The following is a 22,492-nucleotide window of genomic DNA, read 5'->3' on the forward strand; positions in this document are numbered from 1 at the left end:
AGACTTTACCTATAAGTAAACAGACTTTACCCTATAGAAAGACAGATTTTACCCTATCAGACAGGCTTTACCTATAAGTAAACAGACTTTACCCTATAGAAAGACAGATTTTACCCTATCAGACAGACTTTACCTATAAGTAAACAGACTTTACCCTATAGAAAGACAGATTTTACCCTATCAGACAGACTTTACCCTATAGAAAGACAGATTTTACCCTATCAGACAGACTTTACCTATTATCAGACAGACTTTACCCTATAGAAAACAGACTTTACAGACCTTTATAGAAAGACAGATTTTACCCTATCAGACAGACTTTACCTCAGTAAACAGACTTTACCCTATAGAAAGACAGATTTTACCTATAGAAAGACAGACTTTCAGACAGACTTTAGTAAGACAGACTTTCCCTATAGATTTTAGTAGACAGACTTTACCCTATAGAAAGACAGATTTTATCCTATCAGACAGACTTTACCTATAAGTAAACAGACTTTACCCTATAGAAAGACAGATTTTAAGACAGACTTTTTACCCTAGACAGATTTTAAGACAGACTTTACCCTTTCTAGAAAGACAGACTTTACCCTATAGAAAGACAGATTTTACCCTATAGAAAGACAGACTTTACCTATCAGTAAACAGACTTTACCCTATAGAAAGACAGATTTTACCCTATCAGACAGACTTTACCTATAAGTAAACAGACTTTACCCTATAGAAAGACAGATTTTATTCTATCAGACAGACTTTACCCTATAGAAAGACAGATTTTATCCTATCAGACAGACTTTACCCTATAGAAAGACAGATTTTACCCTATCAGACAGACTTTACCTATAAGTAAACAGACTTTACCCTATAGAAAGACAGATTTTATTCTATCAGACAGACTTTACCCTATAGAAAGACATATAGAAAGACAGATTTTACTCTATTAGACAGGCTTTACCCTATAGAAAGACAGATTTTATCCTATCAGACAGACTTTACCCTATAGAAAGACAGATTTTACCCTATTAGACAGACTTAACAATAGAAAAAGACAGATTTTACCCTATTAGACAGACTTTACCCTATAGAAAGACAAATTTTATCCTATTAGACTGGCTTTACCTATCAGTAAACAGATTTTACCCTATAGAAAGACAGATTTTACCCTATCAGACAGACTTTAAAACAGACTTTACCCTATAGAAAGACAGATTTTACCCTATCAGATAGACTTTACCTTTCAGTAAACAGACTTTACCCTATAGAAAGACAGATTTTACCCTTTTAGACTGACTTTACCTTTCAGTAAACAGACTTTACCTTTAAAAAGACAGATTTTATCCTATCAGACAGATTTTACCCTATAGAAAGACAGATTTTATCCTATCAGACAGACTTTACCCTATAGAAAGACAGATTTTATCCTATCAGATAGACTTTACCCTATAGAAAGACAGATTTTACCCTATAGAAAGACAGATTTTACCCTATCAGACAGACTTTACCCTATATAGAAAGACAGATTTTACCCTACTTTACCTTTAGAAAGACAGATTTTATCCTTTACCCTATAGAAAGACAGATTTTATCAGACAGACTTTACCCTATAGAAAGACAGATTTTACCCTTTTAGACTGACTTTACCTTTCAGTAAACAGACTTTACCTATAAAAAGACAAATTTTATCCTATCAGACAGACTTTACCCTATAGAAAGACAGATTTTATCCTTTTAGACTGACTTTACCTTTTAGTAAACAGACTTTACCTATAAAAAGACAGATTTTATCCTATCAGACAGACTTTACCTATCAGTAAACAGATTTTACCCTATAGAAAGACAGATTTTACCCTATTAGACTGGCTTTACCTATCAGTAAACAGATTTTACCCTATAGAAAGACAGATTTTACACTATCAGACAGACTTTACCTTTCAGTAAACAGACTTTACCCTATAGAAAGACAGATTTTATTCAATCAGACAGACTTTACCGTATAGAAAGACAGATTTTACCCTATCAGACAGACTTTACCCTATAGAAAGACAGATTTTATGCTATCAGACAGACTTTACCCTATAGAAAGACAGATTTTACCCTATCAGACAGACTTTACCCTATAGAAAGACAGATTTTACCCTATCAGACAGACTTTACCCTATAGAAAGACAGATTTTACCCTATCAGACAGACTTTACCTTTCAGTAAACAGACTTTACCCTATAGAAAGACAGATTTTATCCTATTAGACTTTACCCTATAGAAAGACAGATTTTATTCAATCAGACAGACTTTACCGTATAGAAAGACAGATTTTACCCTATCAGACAGACTTTACCTATAAGTAAACAGACTTTACCCTATAGAAAGACAGATTTTACCCTTTTAGACTGACTTTACCTTTCAGTAAACAGACTTTACCTATAAATTTTACCCTATAGAAAGACAGATTTTATCCTATCAGACAGATTTTACCCTATAGAAAGACAGATTTTATCCTATCAGATAGACTTTACCCTATAGAAAGACAGATTTTACCCTATCAGACAGGCTTTACCTATAAGTAAACAGACTTTACCCTATAGAAAGACAGATTTTACCCTATCAGACAGACTTTACCCTATAGAAAGACAGATTTTATTCTATCAGACAGATTTTACCCTATAGAAAGACAGATTTTATTCTATCAGACAGACTTTACCCTATAGAAAGACAGATTTTATTCTATCAGACAGACTTTACCTATAACCCTATAGAAAGACAGATTTTATCCTATCAGACAGACTTTACCCTATAGAAAGACAGATTTTATCCTATCAGACAGACTTTACCTATAAGTAAACAGACTTTACCCGTTAGAAAGACAAATTTTATCCTATTAGACAGACTAAACAATATAGAAAGACAGATTTTATCCTATTAGACTTTACCCTATAGGAAGACAGATTTTACCCTATTAGACAGACTTTACCCTATAGAAAGACAGATTTTACCCTATCAGACAGACTTTACCTATAAGTAAACAGACTTTACCCTATAGAAAGACAGATTTTATTCTATCAGACAGACTTTACCCTATAGAAAGACAGATTTTATTCTATCAGACAGACTTTACCCTATAGAAAGACAGATTTTACCCTTTTAGACTGACTTTACCTTTCAGTAAACAGACTTTACCTTTAAAAAGACAGATTTTATCCTATCAGACAGACTTTACCCTATTAGACAGACTTTATCTATAAGTAAACAGACTTTACCCTATAGAAAGACAGATTTTATTCTATCAGACAGACTTTACCCTATAGAAAGACAGATTTTACCCTATCAGACAGACTTTACCTATAAGTAAACAGACTTTACCCTATAGAAAGACAGATTTTATTCTATCAGACAGACTTTACCCTATAGAAAGACAGATATCCTATCTATAAGTAAACAGACTTTACCCTATAGAAAGACAGATTTTACCCTATCAGACAGGCTTTACCTATAAGTAAACAGACTTTACCCTATAGAAAGACAGATTTTATTCTATCAGACAGACTTTACCCTATAGAAAGACAGATTTTACCCTTTTAGACTGACTTTACCTTTCAGTAAACAGACTTTACCTATAAAAAGACAGATTTTACCCTTTTAGACTGACTTTACCTTTCAGTAAACAGACTTTACCCTATAGAAAGACAGATTTTACCCTCTTCTTGTAGAAAGACTTTCCTCTCACTGTTAAGATACAAATGTTCGCAATCAAAAGTTTTGAAATAACTCACTAATTCATTAACACACTTCAAAGATGTTAGACAGAACAGACATGGAAATGTTTGGGATGGGACAGGATGCATCAAGACATGATGGAACAAGACATGATGGAACAAGACAGAACAGACATGGAAATGTTTGGGATGGGACAGGATGCATCAAGACATGATGGAACAAGACAGAACAGACATGGAAATGTTTGGGATGGGACAGGATGCATCAAGACATGATGGAACAAGACAGAACAGACATGGAAATATTATAGATCTCCTCATTTTATGGCAGGAGCAGACAAATCTTGGGAGAGATTGCAGGTATTGAAAATATCACACAACAGAAAAGTGTAGATGTAGCCTTCTATTTGACTAATACCTTAAAACGAGGTGTTATAACAAGATATTATAAGAGGTTATTTTGTTTGAACAAATTATAGTTTTGAAATTATGATTAATTTAGAATTGTATTCATCTGTCATATATGTCTGAAATTTTGGTGAAACATATAGATTATTCTTTCTTATAAAAGAAGATTGGGTAGGAATGAGTTCAGCAACTTCGTCTCAGGTGACATAAAAATAACAAAGGGCAATAACTCCTAAATTATGCAAAAGAAAGTCATGGTTCTTACACACTGCACTTCTCCTTATTGAAATCCACCTATCATCTATGAAGTTTCAAGGTGATACCCCTTATAGTTTATATGATATGCTCTGGACAAAATTATGAAGGAGGGACAAAAGGACGAACAGATGAATGGACAAAACGTTGATGATAAGTTCTCCTTTCAGGATTTAAAAAATACCAAAAGAATTTACAAAGCTCTATATCTATGTACATACCTTTTGTGTAAGTCTTCATTTGCTTTCAAGTTTGCAGGAATTTCTGCCCGACAAACTGGACACACTAAGTCTTTGATGATCGTTATATCATGGTAACAGCGGGAACATATCTTGTCTTTACAAGGCAGGTAGACAGGTGGTCCTTCCATCTCATTCTCACAGTGTTCACACTTGTCATCTCTACTGTAAAACATAAATATATTTCTATCAAATAAGCGTACCGAATATCGCTGAAGCAATACATGTCCCCTACTGACCCCTACAAGCTATTACACTGTTTAGGAGTATACAATTTATACAATTAGTTTCCTTCTGATTTTAATAGAACAATGCAATGAATAAGTATGACAATCTGATTAAACATTTTAATCACCAATGTGTTGTGTAATGATCGATTTTAACTGTGTAAGGTTTTATGAAAAAAAAACTGTAAGCAATGAAGCCATAATAGTGCTGTCAGTAATTTTCTAAAAATAGCAACAGTGACCTTGACCTTCAACCAACAACCCTGAAGCTCAAACTTGTCCAACAGAATGTGATATTTCATAGATGTGTGAAAGCTGATGTCCCTAATGGAATGAAGCTGCTTAAGCACTGACAAATTTCAAAGATGTAAGGAAACAGGGATGAAAAAAAGCTATAACCTCCCCTCCCTTCTTCCATTTCTATATGTACAAGGTCAGGATTTACTAACCTATGAACAATGTAAAGGGCCAGGATTTACTAACCTATGAACAATGTAAAGGGCCAGGATTTACTATCCTATGAACAATGTACAAGGCCAGAATTTACTATCCTATGAACAATGTAAAGGGCCAGGATTTACTAACCTATGAACAATGTAAAGGGCCAGGATTTACTATCCTATGAACAATGTACAAGGCCAGAATTTACTATCCTATGAACAATGTACAAGGCCAGGATTTACTATCCTATGAACAATGTAAAGGGCCAGGATTTACTATCCTATGAACAATGTAAAGGGCCAGGATTTACTATCCTATGAACAATGTACAAGGCCAGAATTTACTATCCTATGAACAATGTAAAGGGCCAGGATTTACTAACCTATGAACAATGTAAAGGGCCAGGATTTACTATCCTATGAACAATGTACAAGGCCAGAATTTACTATCCTATGAACAATGTACAAGGCCAGGATTTACTATCCTATGAACAATGTAAAGGGCCAGGATTTACTAACCTATGAACAATGTAAAGGGCCAGGATTTACTATCCTATGAACAATGTACAAGGCCAGAATTTACTATCCTATGAACAATGTACAAGGCCAGGATTTACTATCCTATGAACAATGTAAAGGGCCAGGATTTACTATCCTATGAACAATGTAAAGGTCCAGGATTTACTATCCTATGAACAATGTACAAGGCCAGGATTTACTATCCTATGAACAATGTAAAGGGCCAGGATTTACTATCCTATGAACAATGTTCAGATTCAGGATTTGCTATCCTATGAACAATGTACAAGGCCAAGATTTACTATCCTATGAACAATGTACAAGGCCAGGATTTACTATCCTATGAACAAAGTACAAGGCCAGGATTTACTATCCTATGAACAATGTACAGGTCCAGGATTTACTATCCTATGAACAATGCTCAGATTCAGGATTTACTATCCTATGAACAATGTTCAGATTCAGGATTTACTATCCTATGAACAATGTACAGGGCCAGGATTTACTATCCTATGAACAATGTACAAGGCCAGGATTTACTATCCTATGAACAACGTACAGGTTCAGGATTTACTATCCTATGAACAATATACAAGGCCAAGATTTACTATCCTATGAACAATGCTCAGATTCAGGATTTACTATCCTATGAACAATGTACAGGTTCAGGATTTACTATCCTATGAACAACGTTCAGATTCAGGATTTACTATCCTATGAACAATGTACAAGGCCAGGATTTACTATCCTATGAACAATGTACAGGTCCAGGATTTACTATCCTATGAACAATGTACAAGGCCAGAATTTACTATCCTATGAACAATGCTCAGATTCAGGATTTACTATCCTATGAACAATGTACAAGTCCAGGATTTACTATCCTATGAACAATGTACAGGTCCAGGATTTACTATCCTATGAACAATGTACAAGGCCAGAATTTACTATCCTATGAACAATGCTCAGATTCAGGATTTACTATCCTATGAACAATGTTCAGATGCAGGATTTACTATCCTATGAACAATGCTCAGATTCAGGATTTACTATCCTATGAACAACGTTCAGATTCAGGATTTACTATCCTATGAACAATGTACAGGGCCAGGATTTACTATCCTATGAACAATGTACAAGGCCAGGATTTACTATCCTATGAACAATGTACAGGTCCAGGATTTACTATCCTATGAACAACGTACAGGTTCAGGATTTACTATCCTATGAACAATGTACAGGTCCAGGATTTACTATCCTATGAACAACGTACAGGTCCAGGATTACTATCCTATGAACAATGTACAGGTTCAGGATTTACTATCCTATGAACAATGTACAGGGCCAGGATTTACTATCCTATGAACAATGTACAGGGCCAGGATTTACTATCCTATGAACAATGTACAGGTTCAGGATTTACTATCCTATGAACAATGTACATGGCCAGGATTTACTATCCTATGAACAATGTACAGGGCCAGGATTTACTATCCTATGAACAATGTACAGGGCCAGGATTTACTATCCTATGAACAATGTACAAGGCCAGGATTTACTAACCTATGAACAACGTTCAGATTCAGGATTTACTATCCTATGAACAATGTTCAGATGCAGGATTTACTATCCTATGAACAACGTACAGGTCCAGGATTACTATCCTATGAACAATGTACAGGTTCAGGATTTACTATCCTATGAACAATGTACAGGTCCAGGATTTACTATCCTATGAACAATGTACAGGGCCAGGATTTACTATCCTATGAACAATGTACAAGGCCAGGATTTACTATCCTATGAACAATGTACAGGGCCAGGATTTACTATCCTATGAACAATGTACAGGGCCAGGATTTACTATCCTATGAACAATGTACAAGGCCAGGATTTACTATCCTATGAACAATGTACAGGGCCAGGATTTACTATCCTATGAACAATGTACAGGTCCAGGATTTACTATCCTATGAACAATGTACAGGGCCAGGATTTACTATCCTATGAACAATGTACAAGGCCAGGATTTACTATCCTATGAACAATGTACAGGGCCAGGATTTACTATCCTATGAACAATGTACAGGGCCAGGATTTACTATCCTATGAACAATGTACAAGGCCAGGATTTACTATCCTATGAACAATGTACAGGGCCAGGATTTACTATCCTATGAACAATGTACAGGGCCAGGATTTACTATCCTATGAACAATGTACAAGGCCAGGATTTACTAACCTATGAACAATGTACAGGGCCAGGATTTACTATCCTATGAACAATGTACAGGGCCAGGATTTACTATCCTATGAACAATGTACAGGGCCAGGATTTACTATCCTATGAACAATGTACAAGGCCAGGATTTACTATCCTATGAACAATGTACAGGGCCAGGATTTACTATCCTATGAACAATGTACAAGGCCAGGATTTACTATCCTATGAACAATGTACAGGTTCAGGATTTACTATCCTATTAACAATGTACATGGTTAGTCTGAGGAGCTCTTTGTTATATCTGGTCCAGCTACCTCACTTAATATTGTAGTGGAAACCTTTTTCATACTACCAGAAGCAATCAGGGTAAATTTCCTTGCCCAAGGACTTAATTATGACAACCTTCCATAGAAACTAAATTCTCCTTAGGGTAGGGATTGAAGCACATTTCCTGGTTCTATGAGGTTTTTCTGATATTCTGTCACCTGAGCTATTGTATCATTATACTCTTGTTGGACACATCTCTATATATAATCATCTGAGTGTCTTGCACACTAACTTTTTATTCCAAAAGTGGTCAATGTGACCTTTGACCTTCAATTCTAACATATAAAAACTTAAATCTAATCAGGTGTTATGATACTATGGTGTTTGCAATATCATAATTATTTTGTCGTTTATACCAGCCATAACTATCATAGCATCACAGTCAAATCCACAAATAAGTGTACAAGTCACAAGATTGATGATGAAATTCATGGTATGTAAAATATCTAATTTACAAACTTGATGTCAAAGTAGTGAGAGACTGCCAATTTGTTGCACATCTTCAAGAATTTTTCAACCTTTTTCAAAGATTCTAAAGATTTCATGTCAGCACCAGTTTTCATCATCTGGAAAGGAAAACATCAGTGTTTGAAAAGATATTATAGCAAAGGAGGCCACTTTAGGACATTCTCAAGACATTAAGTCATAAGTCATAAGACAGTTTAATGTCAGCAAAGAAAATTTTGGGGTTAAAATTTGTAAAATGAAATTTTTGATAATAAAAGTATGTACAAACTCTTCAAGTGAAAATTTGATTTTTACATTTCTGCTTAAGTAATATCAGGTTTTAAGAGGAAGTTGAATAAATTAGTTTACCTAGTTATATGAAAGGCAAAAATGGTTATACGATGTTCACATATACAATGTGTAATAACAGGACCCATTATATAAGTCCCCAAAACTACCCTTTCAGTCATGAATGGTGCTTATTAAAGTACTTCAACTTAAGGAAGTTCACTGAAATTGCTTCATCTAAACTAGATGAAAACTTAAAAAGGTTTACATCTATTTCTCCTATCAAACCCTGTCCCTCTACCCTTGGGTCATCTGATGCATTGTTCATACAAAAGTAAGTTCACTTCACCCACAGATTCTACAGACCAAACTGGAACAAAAGTCAATCATTCCTATAGAGTAAGTTAAATTGTAAAGCTGATGCTCATTTCACCTATTTGGCCCTGCCCCTCCCCTCCCCCATATTCAGGGTAAGACCCACTTCTTGAGAAATTTGATTCCTCTTCATACCTTGGATGCTTCATACCAAATTTGGACAGAATCTAGGTATTTCTACCATAGAAGGAAGATTTTAAAGTACCTGCTGTATTTCCCCATTGGGCCCAGCCTCTCCAATCCCAAGAGGCCCAAGACCAACCATTTATACTTAACTAATTTCCTTTCAATCAAGGATAATTCAGACCAAATTTGGCCAAATCAAAATCATTGCTACAGGAGTAGGATTTTGATTAATTGGCTGTAAAATGTGTTCAGTTGTTAATGACTAGCTAGTTGTAATTCGTAGAAAAACTTGATGGACAGCCAGATGATGGAATCTGTGGTCTGCCATATACCTCATTCTGTCCCTCGCACCAGGTGAGCTAAAAATCTTAAACAATAAAATTGAGACTTGCAGGGAACCTTGACATACAGCCAAAAACAGACAGAAATTTTCAACTAACCTCCTAGTCAGCTATTTTGCCGTATCAAAAAACAGATGTCACCATCTTAATTCAGGCGTCATAATAAACCATATACCAAATTTCACTAAAATCACACAATATCTAAATCTAGATCAATCAGAGGCCCTTTTTCGGAAGCCATTTTGGTGAAAAAGTCATTTTCAATACACTACTTAAAAAGTGTCCTATAGTTATCATGTAAACCGATTAAAAGAATCAGCTGATCAGGAGCCCGAAAAGTAAGGAAGTAGTTTGCATATCCAGAGGCCATCAATATTAGTTCCTCAAAGTTTAGTGAATATTTTACGTATAGTTTTGAAAAGAGAACAATAATGATAAAGAAAGATTCTTATAATATGACAGTTAGTCAATGAGAGAGAGAATGAAATGATCAATAATTGGTACTAATTGTTTTATACATACTGTCCACAAAGGCATGCATCTATTGATGGTGAATTTGTCATCAGCTTCCCGTACAGAATACACATGTTCTATAAACAGCTTCACGACCAGTACACTGGTCCAGGTCAGTCTGTAAAACAAGAGGCCCAAAACCATACATGGTCATCTGACTTACTATAAAGACACAATTGTACTGACAGTGGTTATAGTAAGAATAGGAAGAGACCCATGAATGTGTATATGGAAGTAATTTAGCAGAAGCCCTATATAGTGTATTTTCCATTGAAATGTGTGATCTTCCCTATGATAACTACACACAAAGGTAATTAAAAGATATGTTTTTGCCAATATTATTTAGATTGGGAAATCCTTTATTGTTACTGAGAATATTTTCAAAATTTTAAAGAGATGTCAAAAATGTGAAAAAAGTTAACAAATGATTAAAGGAGGAAGGCACACAAAGACATGATGGCAATTAGGTCATCCTAACCCTGTGAGTAATAAAACTAACAACAAAAACAATTTACATTCAACTCATCTCTTACAAATACACCATCTGTCACAACTACAGCATCAGTCACTCACAACTACAACATCTGTCACAACTACAGCATCTGTCACAACTACAGCATCAGTCACATAACTACAGCATCAGTCACACAACTACAACATCAGTCACACAACTACAACATCAGTCACTTACATCTACACCATCTGTCACAACTACAGCATCAGTCACTCACAACTACAACATCTGTCACAACTACACCATCAGTCACAACTACAGCATCAGTCACTCACAACTACAACATCTGTCACAACTACACCATCAGTCACAACTACAGCATCAGTCACATAACTACAGCATCAGTCACACAACTACAACATCAGTCACACAACTACAACATCAGTCACTTACATCTACACCATCTGTCACAACTACAGCATCAGTCACTCACAACTACAACATCTGTCACAACTACACCATCTGTCACAACTACAGCATCAGTGACACAACTACAGCATCAGTCACACAACTACAACATCAGTCACACAACTACAGCATCAGTCACTTACATCTACACCATCTGTCACAACTACAGCATCAGTCACTCACAACTACAACATCTGTCACAACTACATCATCAGTCACAACTACAGCATCAGTCACTCACAACTACAACATCTGTCACAACTACACCATCACACAACTACAGCATCAGTCACATAACTACAGCATCAGTCACACAACTACAACATCAGTCACACAACTACAACATCAGTCACTTACATCTACACCATCTGTCACAACTACACATCAGTCACTCACAACTACAACATCTGTCACAACTACACCATCTGTCACAACTACAGCATCAGTGACACAACTATCAGTCACACAACTACAACATCAGTCACACAACTACAGCATCAGTCACTTACATCTACACCATCTGTCACAACTACAGCATCAGTCACTCACAACTACAACATCTGTCACACAACTACAGCATCAGTCACTCACAACTACAACATCAGTCACTTACATTTACAACATCAGTCACTTACAACTACACCATCAGTCACTTACAACTAAAACATCAGTCACTTACAGCTACAACATCAGTCACTTACAACTACAACATCAGTCACTTACAGCTAAAACATCAGTCACTTACATCTAAAACATCAGTCACTTACAGGTATAGCATCAGTCACTTACAACTACAACATCAGTCACTTACAACTATAGCATCAGTCACAAAACTATGATAATATCATTTACTTAATAACAATTTCAGTTATGATCTCAACATCAGTCGAATACAGGTATCACAAAATCCACAGTGACTTATTATTTATTCGTTACTATTATTCTAAGAAATATACCTGGCTTCCTGAATGCCCTTGACACAGCGAGGTCCACATTGGACAGTATGTTCAGGATGAACCATGTCCAACAATCTCTCCACAACTGGTCTGTAGCGACGTACCCTCTGTAACCAATCTGCACGGCTTTGTACTCTGTTAAGTGTCTCCTTCTCTGGTTCCAATTTCTCAAGCAGTAGACGCAAGCCCATTACATCTAAGGTCTAGTTGACAAAATAGGTTTGTACAAAATCATTGATTAACATCTGAAAAGTTCTCACAAGGGAGATAACAGGATTCACTAGCTATATAACAAAAAATAAAGAATGTGACATTCAATTAAAAAAACAAATATAGTAGAAAATAAAGAAAGCAGTTAAACATATGTCATTCACCTGGTCCCTTCCAAGTCCTTATCAATCCTTGTCATGTAATCCTGGATTCCTCAAATTATTATTCTTCGTTTACTTACATTCTATCAACTCAATCTTATCTTTGTACTTTAAAGTTCCTAGTATTTTTCCTCTCTATTCACTAAAGAGATATCACACTTGTGTCCAACTCCCCTACATCTAATGAGATAGCAGAAAATTACAGTGTTAAATGTAGCATGATTGCTTTGACGTACATTTTTCATAAATTTTTATTTTACGTCAACATAGATACCTCTGTTCAAATTGGTATTCATCAATCATTTTTGTGTGTAAAACAAAACAATGGAAAGGCACATTATTTAGCAGTAGGGTATGGACAAATCAACCACAATGATTCTGTAAAGAGTTTTTTTTAGTTTAAATATCACAATGTAAAATAATAACAACAAAGAATCACCATTTTGTCATCATAGTTGAAATAAGGTGATACCAATGTATTTATCATTATACCGTCATTCTCAGTCACATGCATTCTGTCATATTAGATGTTTTGCCTGAAGTGAACAACGTTGTTAATGACAAATTTTACACATTTCTCTTCAGTTAAATTCACGACACTGAAACTATCAGTAAGTCACCAATTCAGAACAATCATAAATAGGACTGATCAAAGAACAGAATATTGAACATGGCTGTCAAAGACACTGGTTGTTTACGAATGAACACAACCTCCCGGTCGATGATAAGGCACTAATTACTTAATAGCTTGTATTAATTGAACTAAAGATATAGTCCCAATGAGTGTGGACTAAGTGGAATTTTAGTGTGGTTTGACATAATACTTAAATACCAATATCCTAGAAATCCAACCTGCTGCACTAAAAGCTACATCATACAGACTATGGTAGTTTAACCAGTGCTACAGCCCAGAAGATTGTTACTTACCATTTCTTCACTAGAGCAGAGGAAGAAATTGGGACTGCTGTCCTGAAAATCTATGATACTCTCACTACATTCAGGCCACACTCGACTGAGACTGGAGAAGTTACGGAACCTGCTGATGGTCTGGAGATAGGCCAGGTGGATAGCTACCAACATAGCCATCCCATCACCTGTTTGGTGCTGAAGAATGAGACCAGATCCAATGTGCACGCTCTCACATATAAGCTGGAAAATAGATCAAATTAGTTTCAAATTTTTGGATAGCTATAAAAATTTCTGACTAAATTAACACTCCTTTTTTTCAAACTGAATTTGTACTTTCAAGAAAGTTGGATAACCTAAGAACATGATAAGTGAAAGTTAGTATTAACACTATAAGTTATTCGCTAGATGCTTCTATATATTAAGTATCAAATCTAGGACACGCACCAAGACCATGCATTTTGCAGTGCAGCCTTTTTCAGCTAGCTTTTCTAGCTCAAAGTTAAGTAACCAGTGAAAACCATGTGTGAAATACAGGTTCCAAAGTACCAAAACTGTTATCAGAGATGCTCCATCCAACATCACATCAAATGAATGTCCATGTCCTGGACAGTAAATTTCCAGGCATTATACAGTCACTGAATCATTAATGTATTGAAGTGTTTGCTATGAAATGGATCTAGGGTACAAAACTGCCATCAGGCAAAAACTGTACATAACTTTTGTAGTTATGTCATCACTTTCATCACACATCAACGACACAGCATTCCAATGATCTAGATCATACAAAAACAGAAAAGGACGCCGGGCAAGTAGCTTGTGGTCCTTCAATGTCAAATTCCTTTAAACTGTCTGTACAATAGTTGTCAAGCAATAGGACGTCTACATGGTTTTGCTTTTCTCCATAAAATAGCCTGATACAGCCAGGGTAATAGTACCCTATACAGCAAGCTCATGTTGAATGATGCTAGGTGGATTGGCAGTGGTTAGAAAGTTTATCCAAGCATTCAACCCTAATTAGCTGGGAACGGTAGAGTCCTTGGAATGCCATAAGTTTCTAAGTTGGCCAAGGAAAGGCATCAGGCTGTAAAACCTGTCTATATATCAATATATCACGTGATGTGAAAGTTAGGAGGAATGGCTTGTCATGACTGTGCAGATCATGTACTCTGATGCTAGAAGCCTAGTTGGAGTAGGGGACAGCTACAGCGATCAGTTTGATGTCAATGTTGGTGTCCATTAAGGATCAGTACTTTGTCCATTGTTATTCATCATCGTTCTGGAAGTGTTGTTACGTCATTTCAGACTAAGTTGCCCATCAGAGCTCCTGTACGCTGATGACCTTGTCATTGCTGACACTTCCCTTGAATCGTTGCTGGAAAAAGTGGCCACATGGAAGAAGAGTATGGAGGAGAAAGGGCTCCGAGTCAACATGAATAAGACCAAAGTAATGGTCTCAGGTCCAATTCTGGATACTCTAAGATGATCTGGAAAGTATCCATGTGCTGTGTGTCCCAACAGTATTGGAAAAAACTCCATCCTCTGCATGAGTTGTTCTAGTTGGTTGTGTAAGAAGTGTAGTGGAATCAAGGGACCCCTCAAGTCTGACCCAAACTACAAGTGCCCTCGCTGCAATGGACTTGCTTGTCCGATTGATGGTAAGCTCATGCCAGAGGTAACAGTTGGTGAGTAAAAGCTTGAAGTAGTAACAAACTTCTGCTACCTTGGTGATATGTTGTCATCTGGAGGTGGATTTGAACTTACTGTAACAACAAGATGCAAGTCACTATGGGAAAAGTTCAGAGAGCTGCTTCCAATCTTAACAAGCAAATATCTGCCTATCACAACAAGTCGCCTCTACTCAACCTACATTAGACCTGTGTTACTGTATGGCTCTGATACATGGGCAGTAACAGCTGCTACTCTAAGGAGGTTTCGACATAATGATAGAACCATGATAAGATGGATCTGCCGTGTCAAACCGGAAGACTATTCCCATAGAGTCTCGCTCAGCTAGACATCAAAGATATCTCAGAAATTCTCCAGACTAGCAGGTTGAGACGGTTTGGCCAAGTAGAATGCAGTGAAGGATGGATATCAAGGATCCCTACCCTAATGTCGCTTGTCATCGGGCCTCAGGTAGACCAAAACTGACCTGGGATGACCTAGTGAAACAAGACTGTACATCTCGAGGAATGGGCTACACTAATCCACTGAATTGCCGAACATGGAGAGGGAATCTTCGTTCACGACTGGACAGCCAGGTCTCACCCTTGGATAAGGATAAATCAAAGGCCTGGATAATCTAAACTGGTTCATGATGGTTAATGATGATTTTCACTATTGCCTCACTTTTCACTGTTACGTGTCACCACTTGTTCAATGATTAACACCTCCTTCTCTGTCATGGAGCTTCCAACTTTTCTTTCTGATCAGAAATATTCTGGGTTTCTTTTCATAATTAGCAAAGTTCTACATTGAATAGCATTTGCTTCATTGATGACAAATTGTAATCCTTGGAATGCTTTTGATGCGACTATATAGTCTCATGCACCACAAGAGTCTGGCAGAACAAGATAACACTGAAACTGGTTATGATTTTGTTTTGAATTGTTTCCTCACTTTCAGTGTTAACATCATACATATGTAAAACATCATGCTATGCATGCTGTGAAATAAAGCTCTGCACTTGCACCAAACTATGATGGCAAAGACAAGTGTTCACTGCTTCAAAATTGACAAGGATATAGTCATCAAGATCCCAAACAGATCATTTGTAATACACTTAAAGTGAGCAACATGGAAAACTAAAGTATAATACTGTGAATATTGAAATCAGCTTATCATACCTTTATATTCTCTTCTTTTACCAAATGGTAATGGTAGAATATTTGTCTCATATTTTCAGTGATACTGAACCACACAGGTATGATAACATAACATGTAGGATGTTAGGATAAAGGGCTACTAGGTCTGTTAATATGATTAACTTTGATCCACTTTCAAGATTACAATGGTCAAATGAATATTATAAGAGAAATCAGCCAATCAGGTCACAGCAACCTTATTAAATATGCACGGAATTTGACGTCAATCAGACTTGGTCAAGGGATTAAGGTAACAAGTGTACCTGCCAAGTTTCATCTAAATCCGACCAGTCCTTCAAAAGATATCATGTGGAAAGCAGCATCTGGATGGACAGAAAGACGAAACCCATTTGAATTATTATTTTCCCCCACCCAATGAAACTGACTGGAAATAATAATCCAAATGGGTTTTGTCTTTCCGCGCCAGATAAGCCTAGCATTATGTTAGGATTGCAATAACAAAGAGGTCATTGGTACAATGTATGACAAAAGCAATTATCATAGAAGGAAAGCTAAAGTCATTTTATTTAATGTTTTATGTTCTGTGTTATTACTAATTACCTGGTGTTCCTGTTTAGATGACACTGGGTACATCATGTGGACAAAGTCATTGATATATGCCTTCAGGACACTTCGTCTGTCTCTGTCCATGAGAGGATACAGCATGATTCCCAATGGCTGACTGGCCAGAATATCCTTCACGGAGTTCACTACCTCAAGGCAGTCTGTACAGAGTAAAGCAAACTACTTCAAAGTCTGGAAAAAAATGTCTTTACATGAATAGTAACTAACCACAGTTCTCTGTAAATATAGCATATTGCCATCCATCACTGTGTTGTCCTACCAGTTTTAAACACTTTCTGTTTGTGGTTTATATGTCAGAGTGTAACAACGGATTAATGTCAATGATGTCAAATTTAAATAAAATGTAGCAATGTTTTGAAAACCCTGAGATATATATGGAAACAATTCACAAATCTAGATGGCAAGCCACCCACTTGTATGTTGAATTTTATATAAAGCTGGATCAAATACCTTCCTTACATAATTGCTGGAGCAATACTGATTTGAATGGGATGGGATAGAACAGTATCATTGTTGGTGACATATTTGGCATCTCCCCCCCCCCCCCCCCCTAAAATAAAACGAACCTGTGTCTGGTTTATTATTGATTGTAGTGCTCAACAAGTCCTCTATCAGTCTAAAGTAGAGCCATGAGAAGGGTAACTGAGCAGTAAACAGGTGACCATCTGTTCCTGTATGTTGGACCACCACCTCTGGAAGTTCCTGTTGAGTATGGCCAGGTGATACCAACTGAGAGTACTGTAGACATGTGGCCTTGGTATTGTTGAGGATGCCAAGCCACAGTTGCTGGACCCAGTCTCCATCCTTGGCTTTATATAGGCTTTCCAAGTTCCTGTTTGTATCCATAAAGGCAATGATTCCCATCAGTATAGGAGTCACCTTGGTCTCCAAACACTGAGTCCATGCTCGTCTGTAAAGTAAACATTCAGCTTGGATTGATACAATTGTTAAGTTATCTAGAAACCATTTAAGAATGGCAAGTCACAATACATGAGAAGGTGAAGTTCTTTCATACTAAAATTGTGAAGTGAAGAAACTAAAATGATTCAGTCAAAACATTTAACAATGGTGAAATCAAGACATTTTACAATGGCGAAATTATGATATTTTACAGTAGTGAAATCAAGATGTTTTACAGTGGAGAAGTCAAGACATTTTACAATGATGAAATCAAGATGTTTTACAATGGTGAAATAAAGATGTTTTACAGTGGAGAAATCAAGATGTTTTACAATGGTGAAATCAAGATGTTTTACAGTAGTGAAATCAAGACATTTTACAATGATGAAATCAAGATGTTTTACAATGGTGAAATCAAGATGTTTTACAGTGGAGAAATCAAGATGTTTTACAATGGTGAAATCAAGATGTTTTACAGTAGTGAAATCAAGACATTTTACAATGATGAAATCAAGATGTTTTACAATGGTGAAATCAAGATGTTTTACAGTGGAGAAATTAAGATGTTTTACAGTGGTGAAATCAAGACATTTTACAGTGGAGAAGTCAAGACATTTTACAATGGTGAAATCAAGATGTTTTACAGTGGAGAAATCAAGATGTTTTACACTGGAGAAATCAAGATGTTTTACAGTGGTGAAATCAAGATGTTTTACAGTGGTGAAATTAAGATATTTTACAGTAGTGAAATCAAAACAATTTACAGTACTGAAATCAAGATGTTTTACAGTAGTGAAATCAAGACATTTTACAATGATGAAATCAAGATGTTTTACAGTGGTGAAATCAAGATGTTTTACAGTGGTGAAATTAAGATATTTTACAGTAATGAAATCAAGACAATTTACAGTACTGAAATCAAGATGTTTTACAGTAGTGAAATCAAGACATTTTACAATGATGAAATCAAGATGTTTTACAGTGGAGAAATCAAGATGTTTTACAGTGGTGAAATCAAGATATTTTACAATGGTGAAATCAAGATGTTTTACAGTGGAGAAATCAAGATGTTTTACAGTGGAGAAATTAAGATGTTTTACAGTGGTGAAATCAAGATTAAGATGTTTTACAGTGGAGAAGTCAAGACATTTTTTGGAGAAATCATGTTTTACAATGGTGAAATCAAGATGTTTTACAGTGGAGAAATCAAGATGTTTCACAGTGGAGAAGTCGAGCCATTTTACAATGGTGAAATCAAGATGTTTTACAGTGGAGAAATCAAGATGTTTTACAGTGGAGAAATCAAGATGTTTTACAGTGGAGAAATTAAGACATTTTACAATGGTGAAATTAAGATGTTTTACAGTGGAGAAATCAAGATGTTTTACAGTGGAGAAGTCAAGACATTTTACAATGGTGAATTTAAGATGTTTTACAGTGGAGAAATCAAGATGTTTTACAATGGTGAAATTAAGATGTTTTACAGTGGAGAAATCAAGATGTTTTACAATGGTGAAATTAAGATGTTTTACAGTGGAGAAGTCAAGACATTTTACAATGGTGAAATCAAGATGTTTTACAGTGGAGATTCAAGACATTTTACAATGGTGAAATTAAGATGTTTTATAGTGGAGAAGTCAAGACATATTACAATGGTGAAATTAAGATGTTTTACAGTGGAGAAGTCAAGACATTTTACAATGGTGAAATTAAGATGTTTTACAGTGGAGAAATCAAGATGTTTTACAATGGTGAAATTAAGATGTTTTACAGTGGAGAAATCAAGATGTTTTTCAATGGTGAAATTAAGATGTTTTACAGTGGAGAAATCAAGATGTTTTACAGTGGAGAAGTCAAGACATTTTACAGTGGTGAAATCAAGATGTTTTACAGTGGAGAAGTCAAGACATTTTACAATGGTGAAATCAAGATGTTTTACGGTGGTGAAATCAAGATGTTTTACAATGGTGAAATCAAGATGTTTTACAGTGGAGAAATCAAGACATTTTACAATGGTGAAATCAAGATGTTTTACAGTGGAGAAATCAAGATGTTTTACAATGGTGAAATCAAGATGTTTTACAGTGGAGAAATCAAGATGTTTTACAGTGGAGAAGTCAAGACATTTTACAGTGGTGAAATCAAGATGTTTTACAGTGGAGAAGTCAAGACATTTTACAATGGTGAAATTAAGATGTTTTACGGTGGTGAAATCAAGATGTTTTACAATGGTGAAATCAAGATGTTTTACAATGATGAAATCAAGATTTTTTTTATAATGGTGAAATCAAGATGTTTTACAGTGGAGAAATCAAGATGTTTTACAGTGGTAAAATCATGATGTTTTACAGTGGAGAAGCCAAGACATTTTACAATGATGAAATCAAGATGTTTTACAGTGAAGAAATCAAGATGTTTTACAATGGTGAAATCAAGATGTTTTACAGTGAAGAAATCAAGATGTTTTACAGCGGTGAAGTTGTACAGTTTTACCTGAAGGTTCCTGCAGTGTTGATAACCTCAGCTTTGGCTGCCTCTGCTGCCAGCCAGTTTGCGGGGTTGACAGCAGATTTCTCTTTCTCCATCATCAACACGTCTAGATGTTTACATATGCCCTTCACAAGGTTATTAGACACTACAAATTAAACATTAAGCTCCAATTTATTTGTGTATTTCAATTATCTAAGAAAATCCAACAATATTGTGGATCTTTTGTAAAATCAGTTATGAAGTACATGTGAAAAGTTTTACCCAGATTAGCTTTGCCATAGTGTAGAAGATCTAACAGCTGTTGGACCCTGTCTGTTGATCGTTTTGTATCTTCCTTTGTGTCCTTCACCATTGCCAAAGCTGCTTGAATACAGCTCAGCACCAGGTTCTCCACAGGCAGTTTGTGAGAATGAGTTGGATTAGAAGGGTATCTTTCTACATTGTTAAAATTGAGATGGATATCCTCCTCATCCACATCCATCTGAGCATGTTGGTTATCTTCCTCTTCTGGGATATCAGTTTCCATTAAAACCTCAGTTGGTCGCCCAGCTGTTTCCTGAACAGCATGATGTATGAGCGTTCCCACTGATTTTCCTCGCATCTCTGACATCCCCAAAGTATCACCCTCAGGTCGAAGGTCGTCAATATGGAGTGAATGCCAATGCCCACACTGATATGATATAAAAAAGGTATAGGAATGATTTTAGTACAGAATTAAGGAATAAGATATGAAGGAGTTGAGCACAATAAAATGAAAACTAAAGAGTGTGTACTCTAATGGTTGGGAGGGGGAAGGGGGTAGTTATTTTAATCATTTTGATGTAATTTTACCTGGAATCCATTAAAACAACCCCCTGCTATCCTTGGTAGCTGTATAATGAAAATGGCATGTCGGCGCCCCATGATTCGATTTCCAAGCTGCTGGAGTTCATCTTGAATGCAGTATCTGGCACAGGCCACAAGGCTGGCATTTTCATCTCCACAGTCACTTTGGACTATCAATAACATCTCTTGTTCTATTCTCTCAAAGCACATTCTGTAATGTTATATAACATACACAAAATACACAAAATACACTGTATGATGTTATATAACATATCTTATCTCTCACAAAATTACACTGTGTGCTGTTACACAAACATACCTTATCTTTTCAAAATTACACCATGTGTTGTTACACAAACATATTTTATCTTTTCAAAATTACACCATGTGCTGTTACACAAACATATCTTATCTTTTCAAAATTACACCATGTGTTGTTACACAAACATATCTTATCTTTTCAAAATTACACCATGTGTTGTTACACAAACATATCTTATCTTTTCAAAATTAAATTGCATGTTGTCACACAAAGACATCTTATCTCTTCCAAAATACACCATGTGTTGTCACACAAACATATCTTATCTCTTCAAAATTACACTGTGTGTTGTTACACAAACATATCTTATCTTTTCAAAATTACACCATGTGTTGTTACACAAACATATTTTATCTTTTCAAAATTACACTGTGTGTTGTTACACAAACATATTTTATCTTTTCAAAATTACACTGTGTGTTGTTACACAAACATATTTTATCTTTTCAAAATTACACTGTGTGTTGTTACACAAACATATTTTATCTTTTCAAAATTACACCATGTGTTGTTACACAAACATATTTTATCTTTTCAAAATTACACCATGTGTTGTTACACAAACATATCTTATCTCTTCAAAATTACACCATGTGTTGTCACACAAACATATCTTATCTCTTCAAAATTACACCATGTGTTGTCACACAAACATATCTTATCTCTTCAAAGTTAAACTGCATGTTGTCACACACAGACATCTTATCTCTTCCAAATTACACTGTGTTAAGTCATCTTATCTCTTACAATTTGCATAAGTGTAATTTCAGATACATAATTATCTTATTGCTCTGAACAGTTATAAATCCTTCAAACTCTTAACTGCAATAGATAAGATACAACTCCCTGTATCATATAACACACCAGTTTCTGTTTAGTATATCTTGTAACATGTTTTCTACTGTCCTA

At 35.7% G+C, this 22,492-nt stretch overlaps 1 protein-coding gene across 1 annotated transcript in view; it reads right to left on the minus strand.

Annotated features, from left to right (window-relative positions):
* LOC132565195 (E3 ubiquitin-protein ligase RNF213-like) overlaps nt 1–22,492 on the minus strand; it is an 86,308-nt gene that overhangs the window by 51,344 nt on the left and 12,472 nt on the right. The window contains exons 9-18 of the mRNA XM_060229825.1: nt 21,268–21,472; nt 20,698–21,106; nt 20,440–20,581; nt 17,613–17,956; nt 17,023–17,186; nt 13,616–13,837; nt 12,318–12,520; nt 10,449–10,557; nt 8,809–8,915; nt 4,595–4,777 (exon numbers count right to left, since the gene is read on the minus strand). Coding sequence (XP_060085808.1) covers nt 4,595–4,777; nt 8,809–8,915; nt 10,449–10,557; nt 12,318–12,520; nt 13,616–13,837; nt 17,023–17,186; nt 17,613–17,956; nt 20,440–20,581; nt 20,698–21,106; nt 21,268–21,472 — 2,088 coding nt within the window. The remainder of the gene's footprint in view (nt 1–4,594; nt 4,778–8,808; nt 8,916–10,448; nt 10,558–12,317; nt 12,521–13,615; nt 13,838–17,022; nt 17,187–17,612; nt 17,957–20,439; nt 20,582–20,697; nt 21,107–21,267; nt 21,473–22,492) is intronic.

Source organism: Ylistrum balloti, unplaced genomic scaffold (assembly GCF_031769215.1).
Source record: "Ylistrum balloti isolate Yb309-2 unplaced genomic scaffold, AGI_CSIRO_Ybal_v1 Utg369700, whole genome shotgun sequence".
Classification (NCBI taxonomy): Eukaryota; Metazoa; Mollusca; class Bivalvia; order Pectinida; family Pectinidae; genus Ylistrum; species Ylistrum balloti.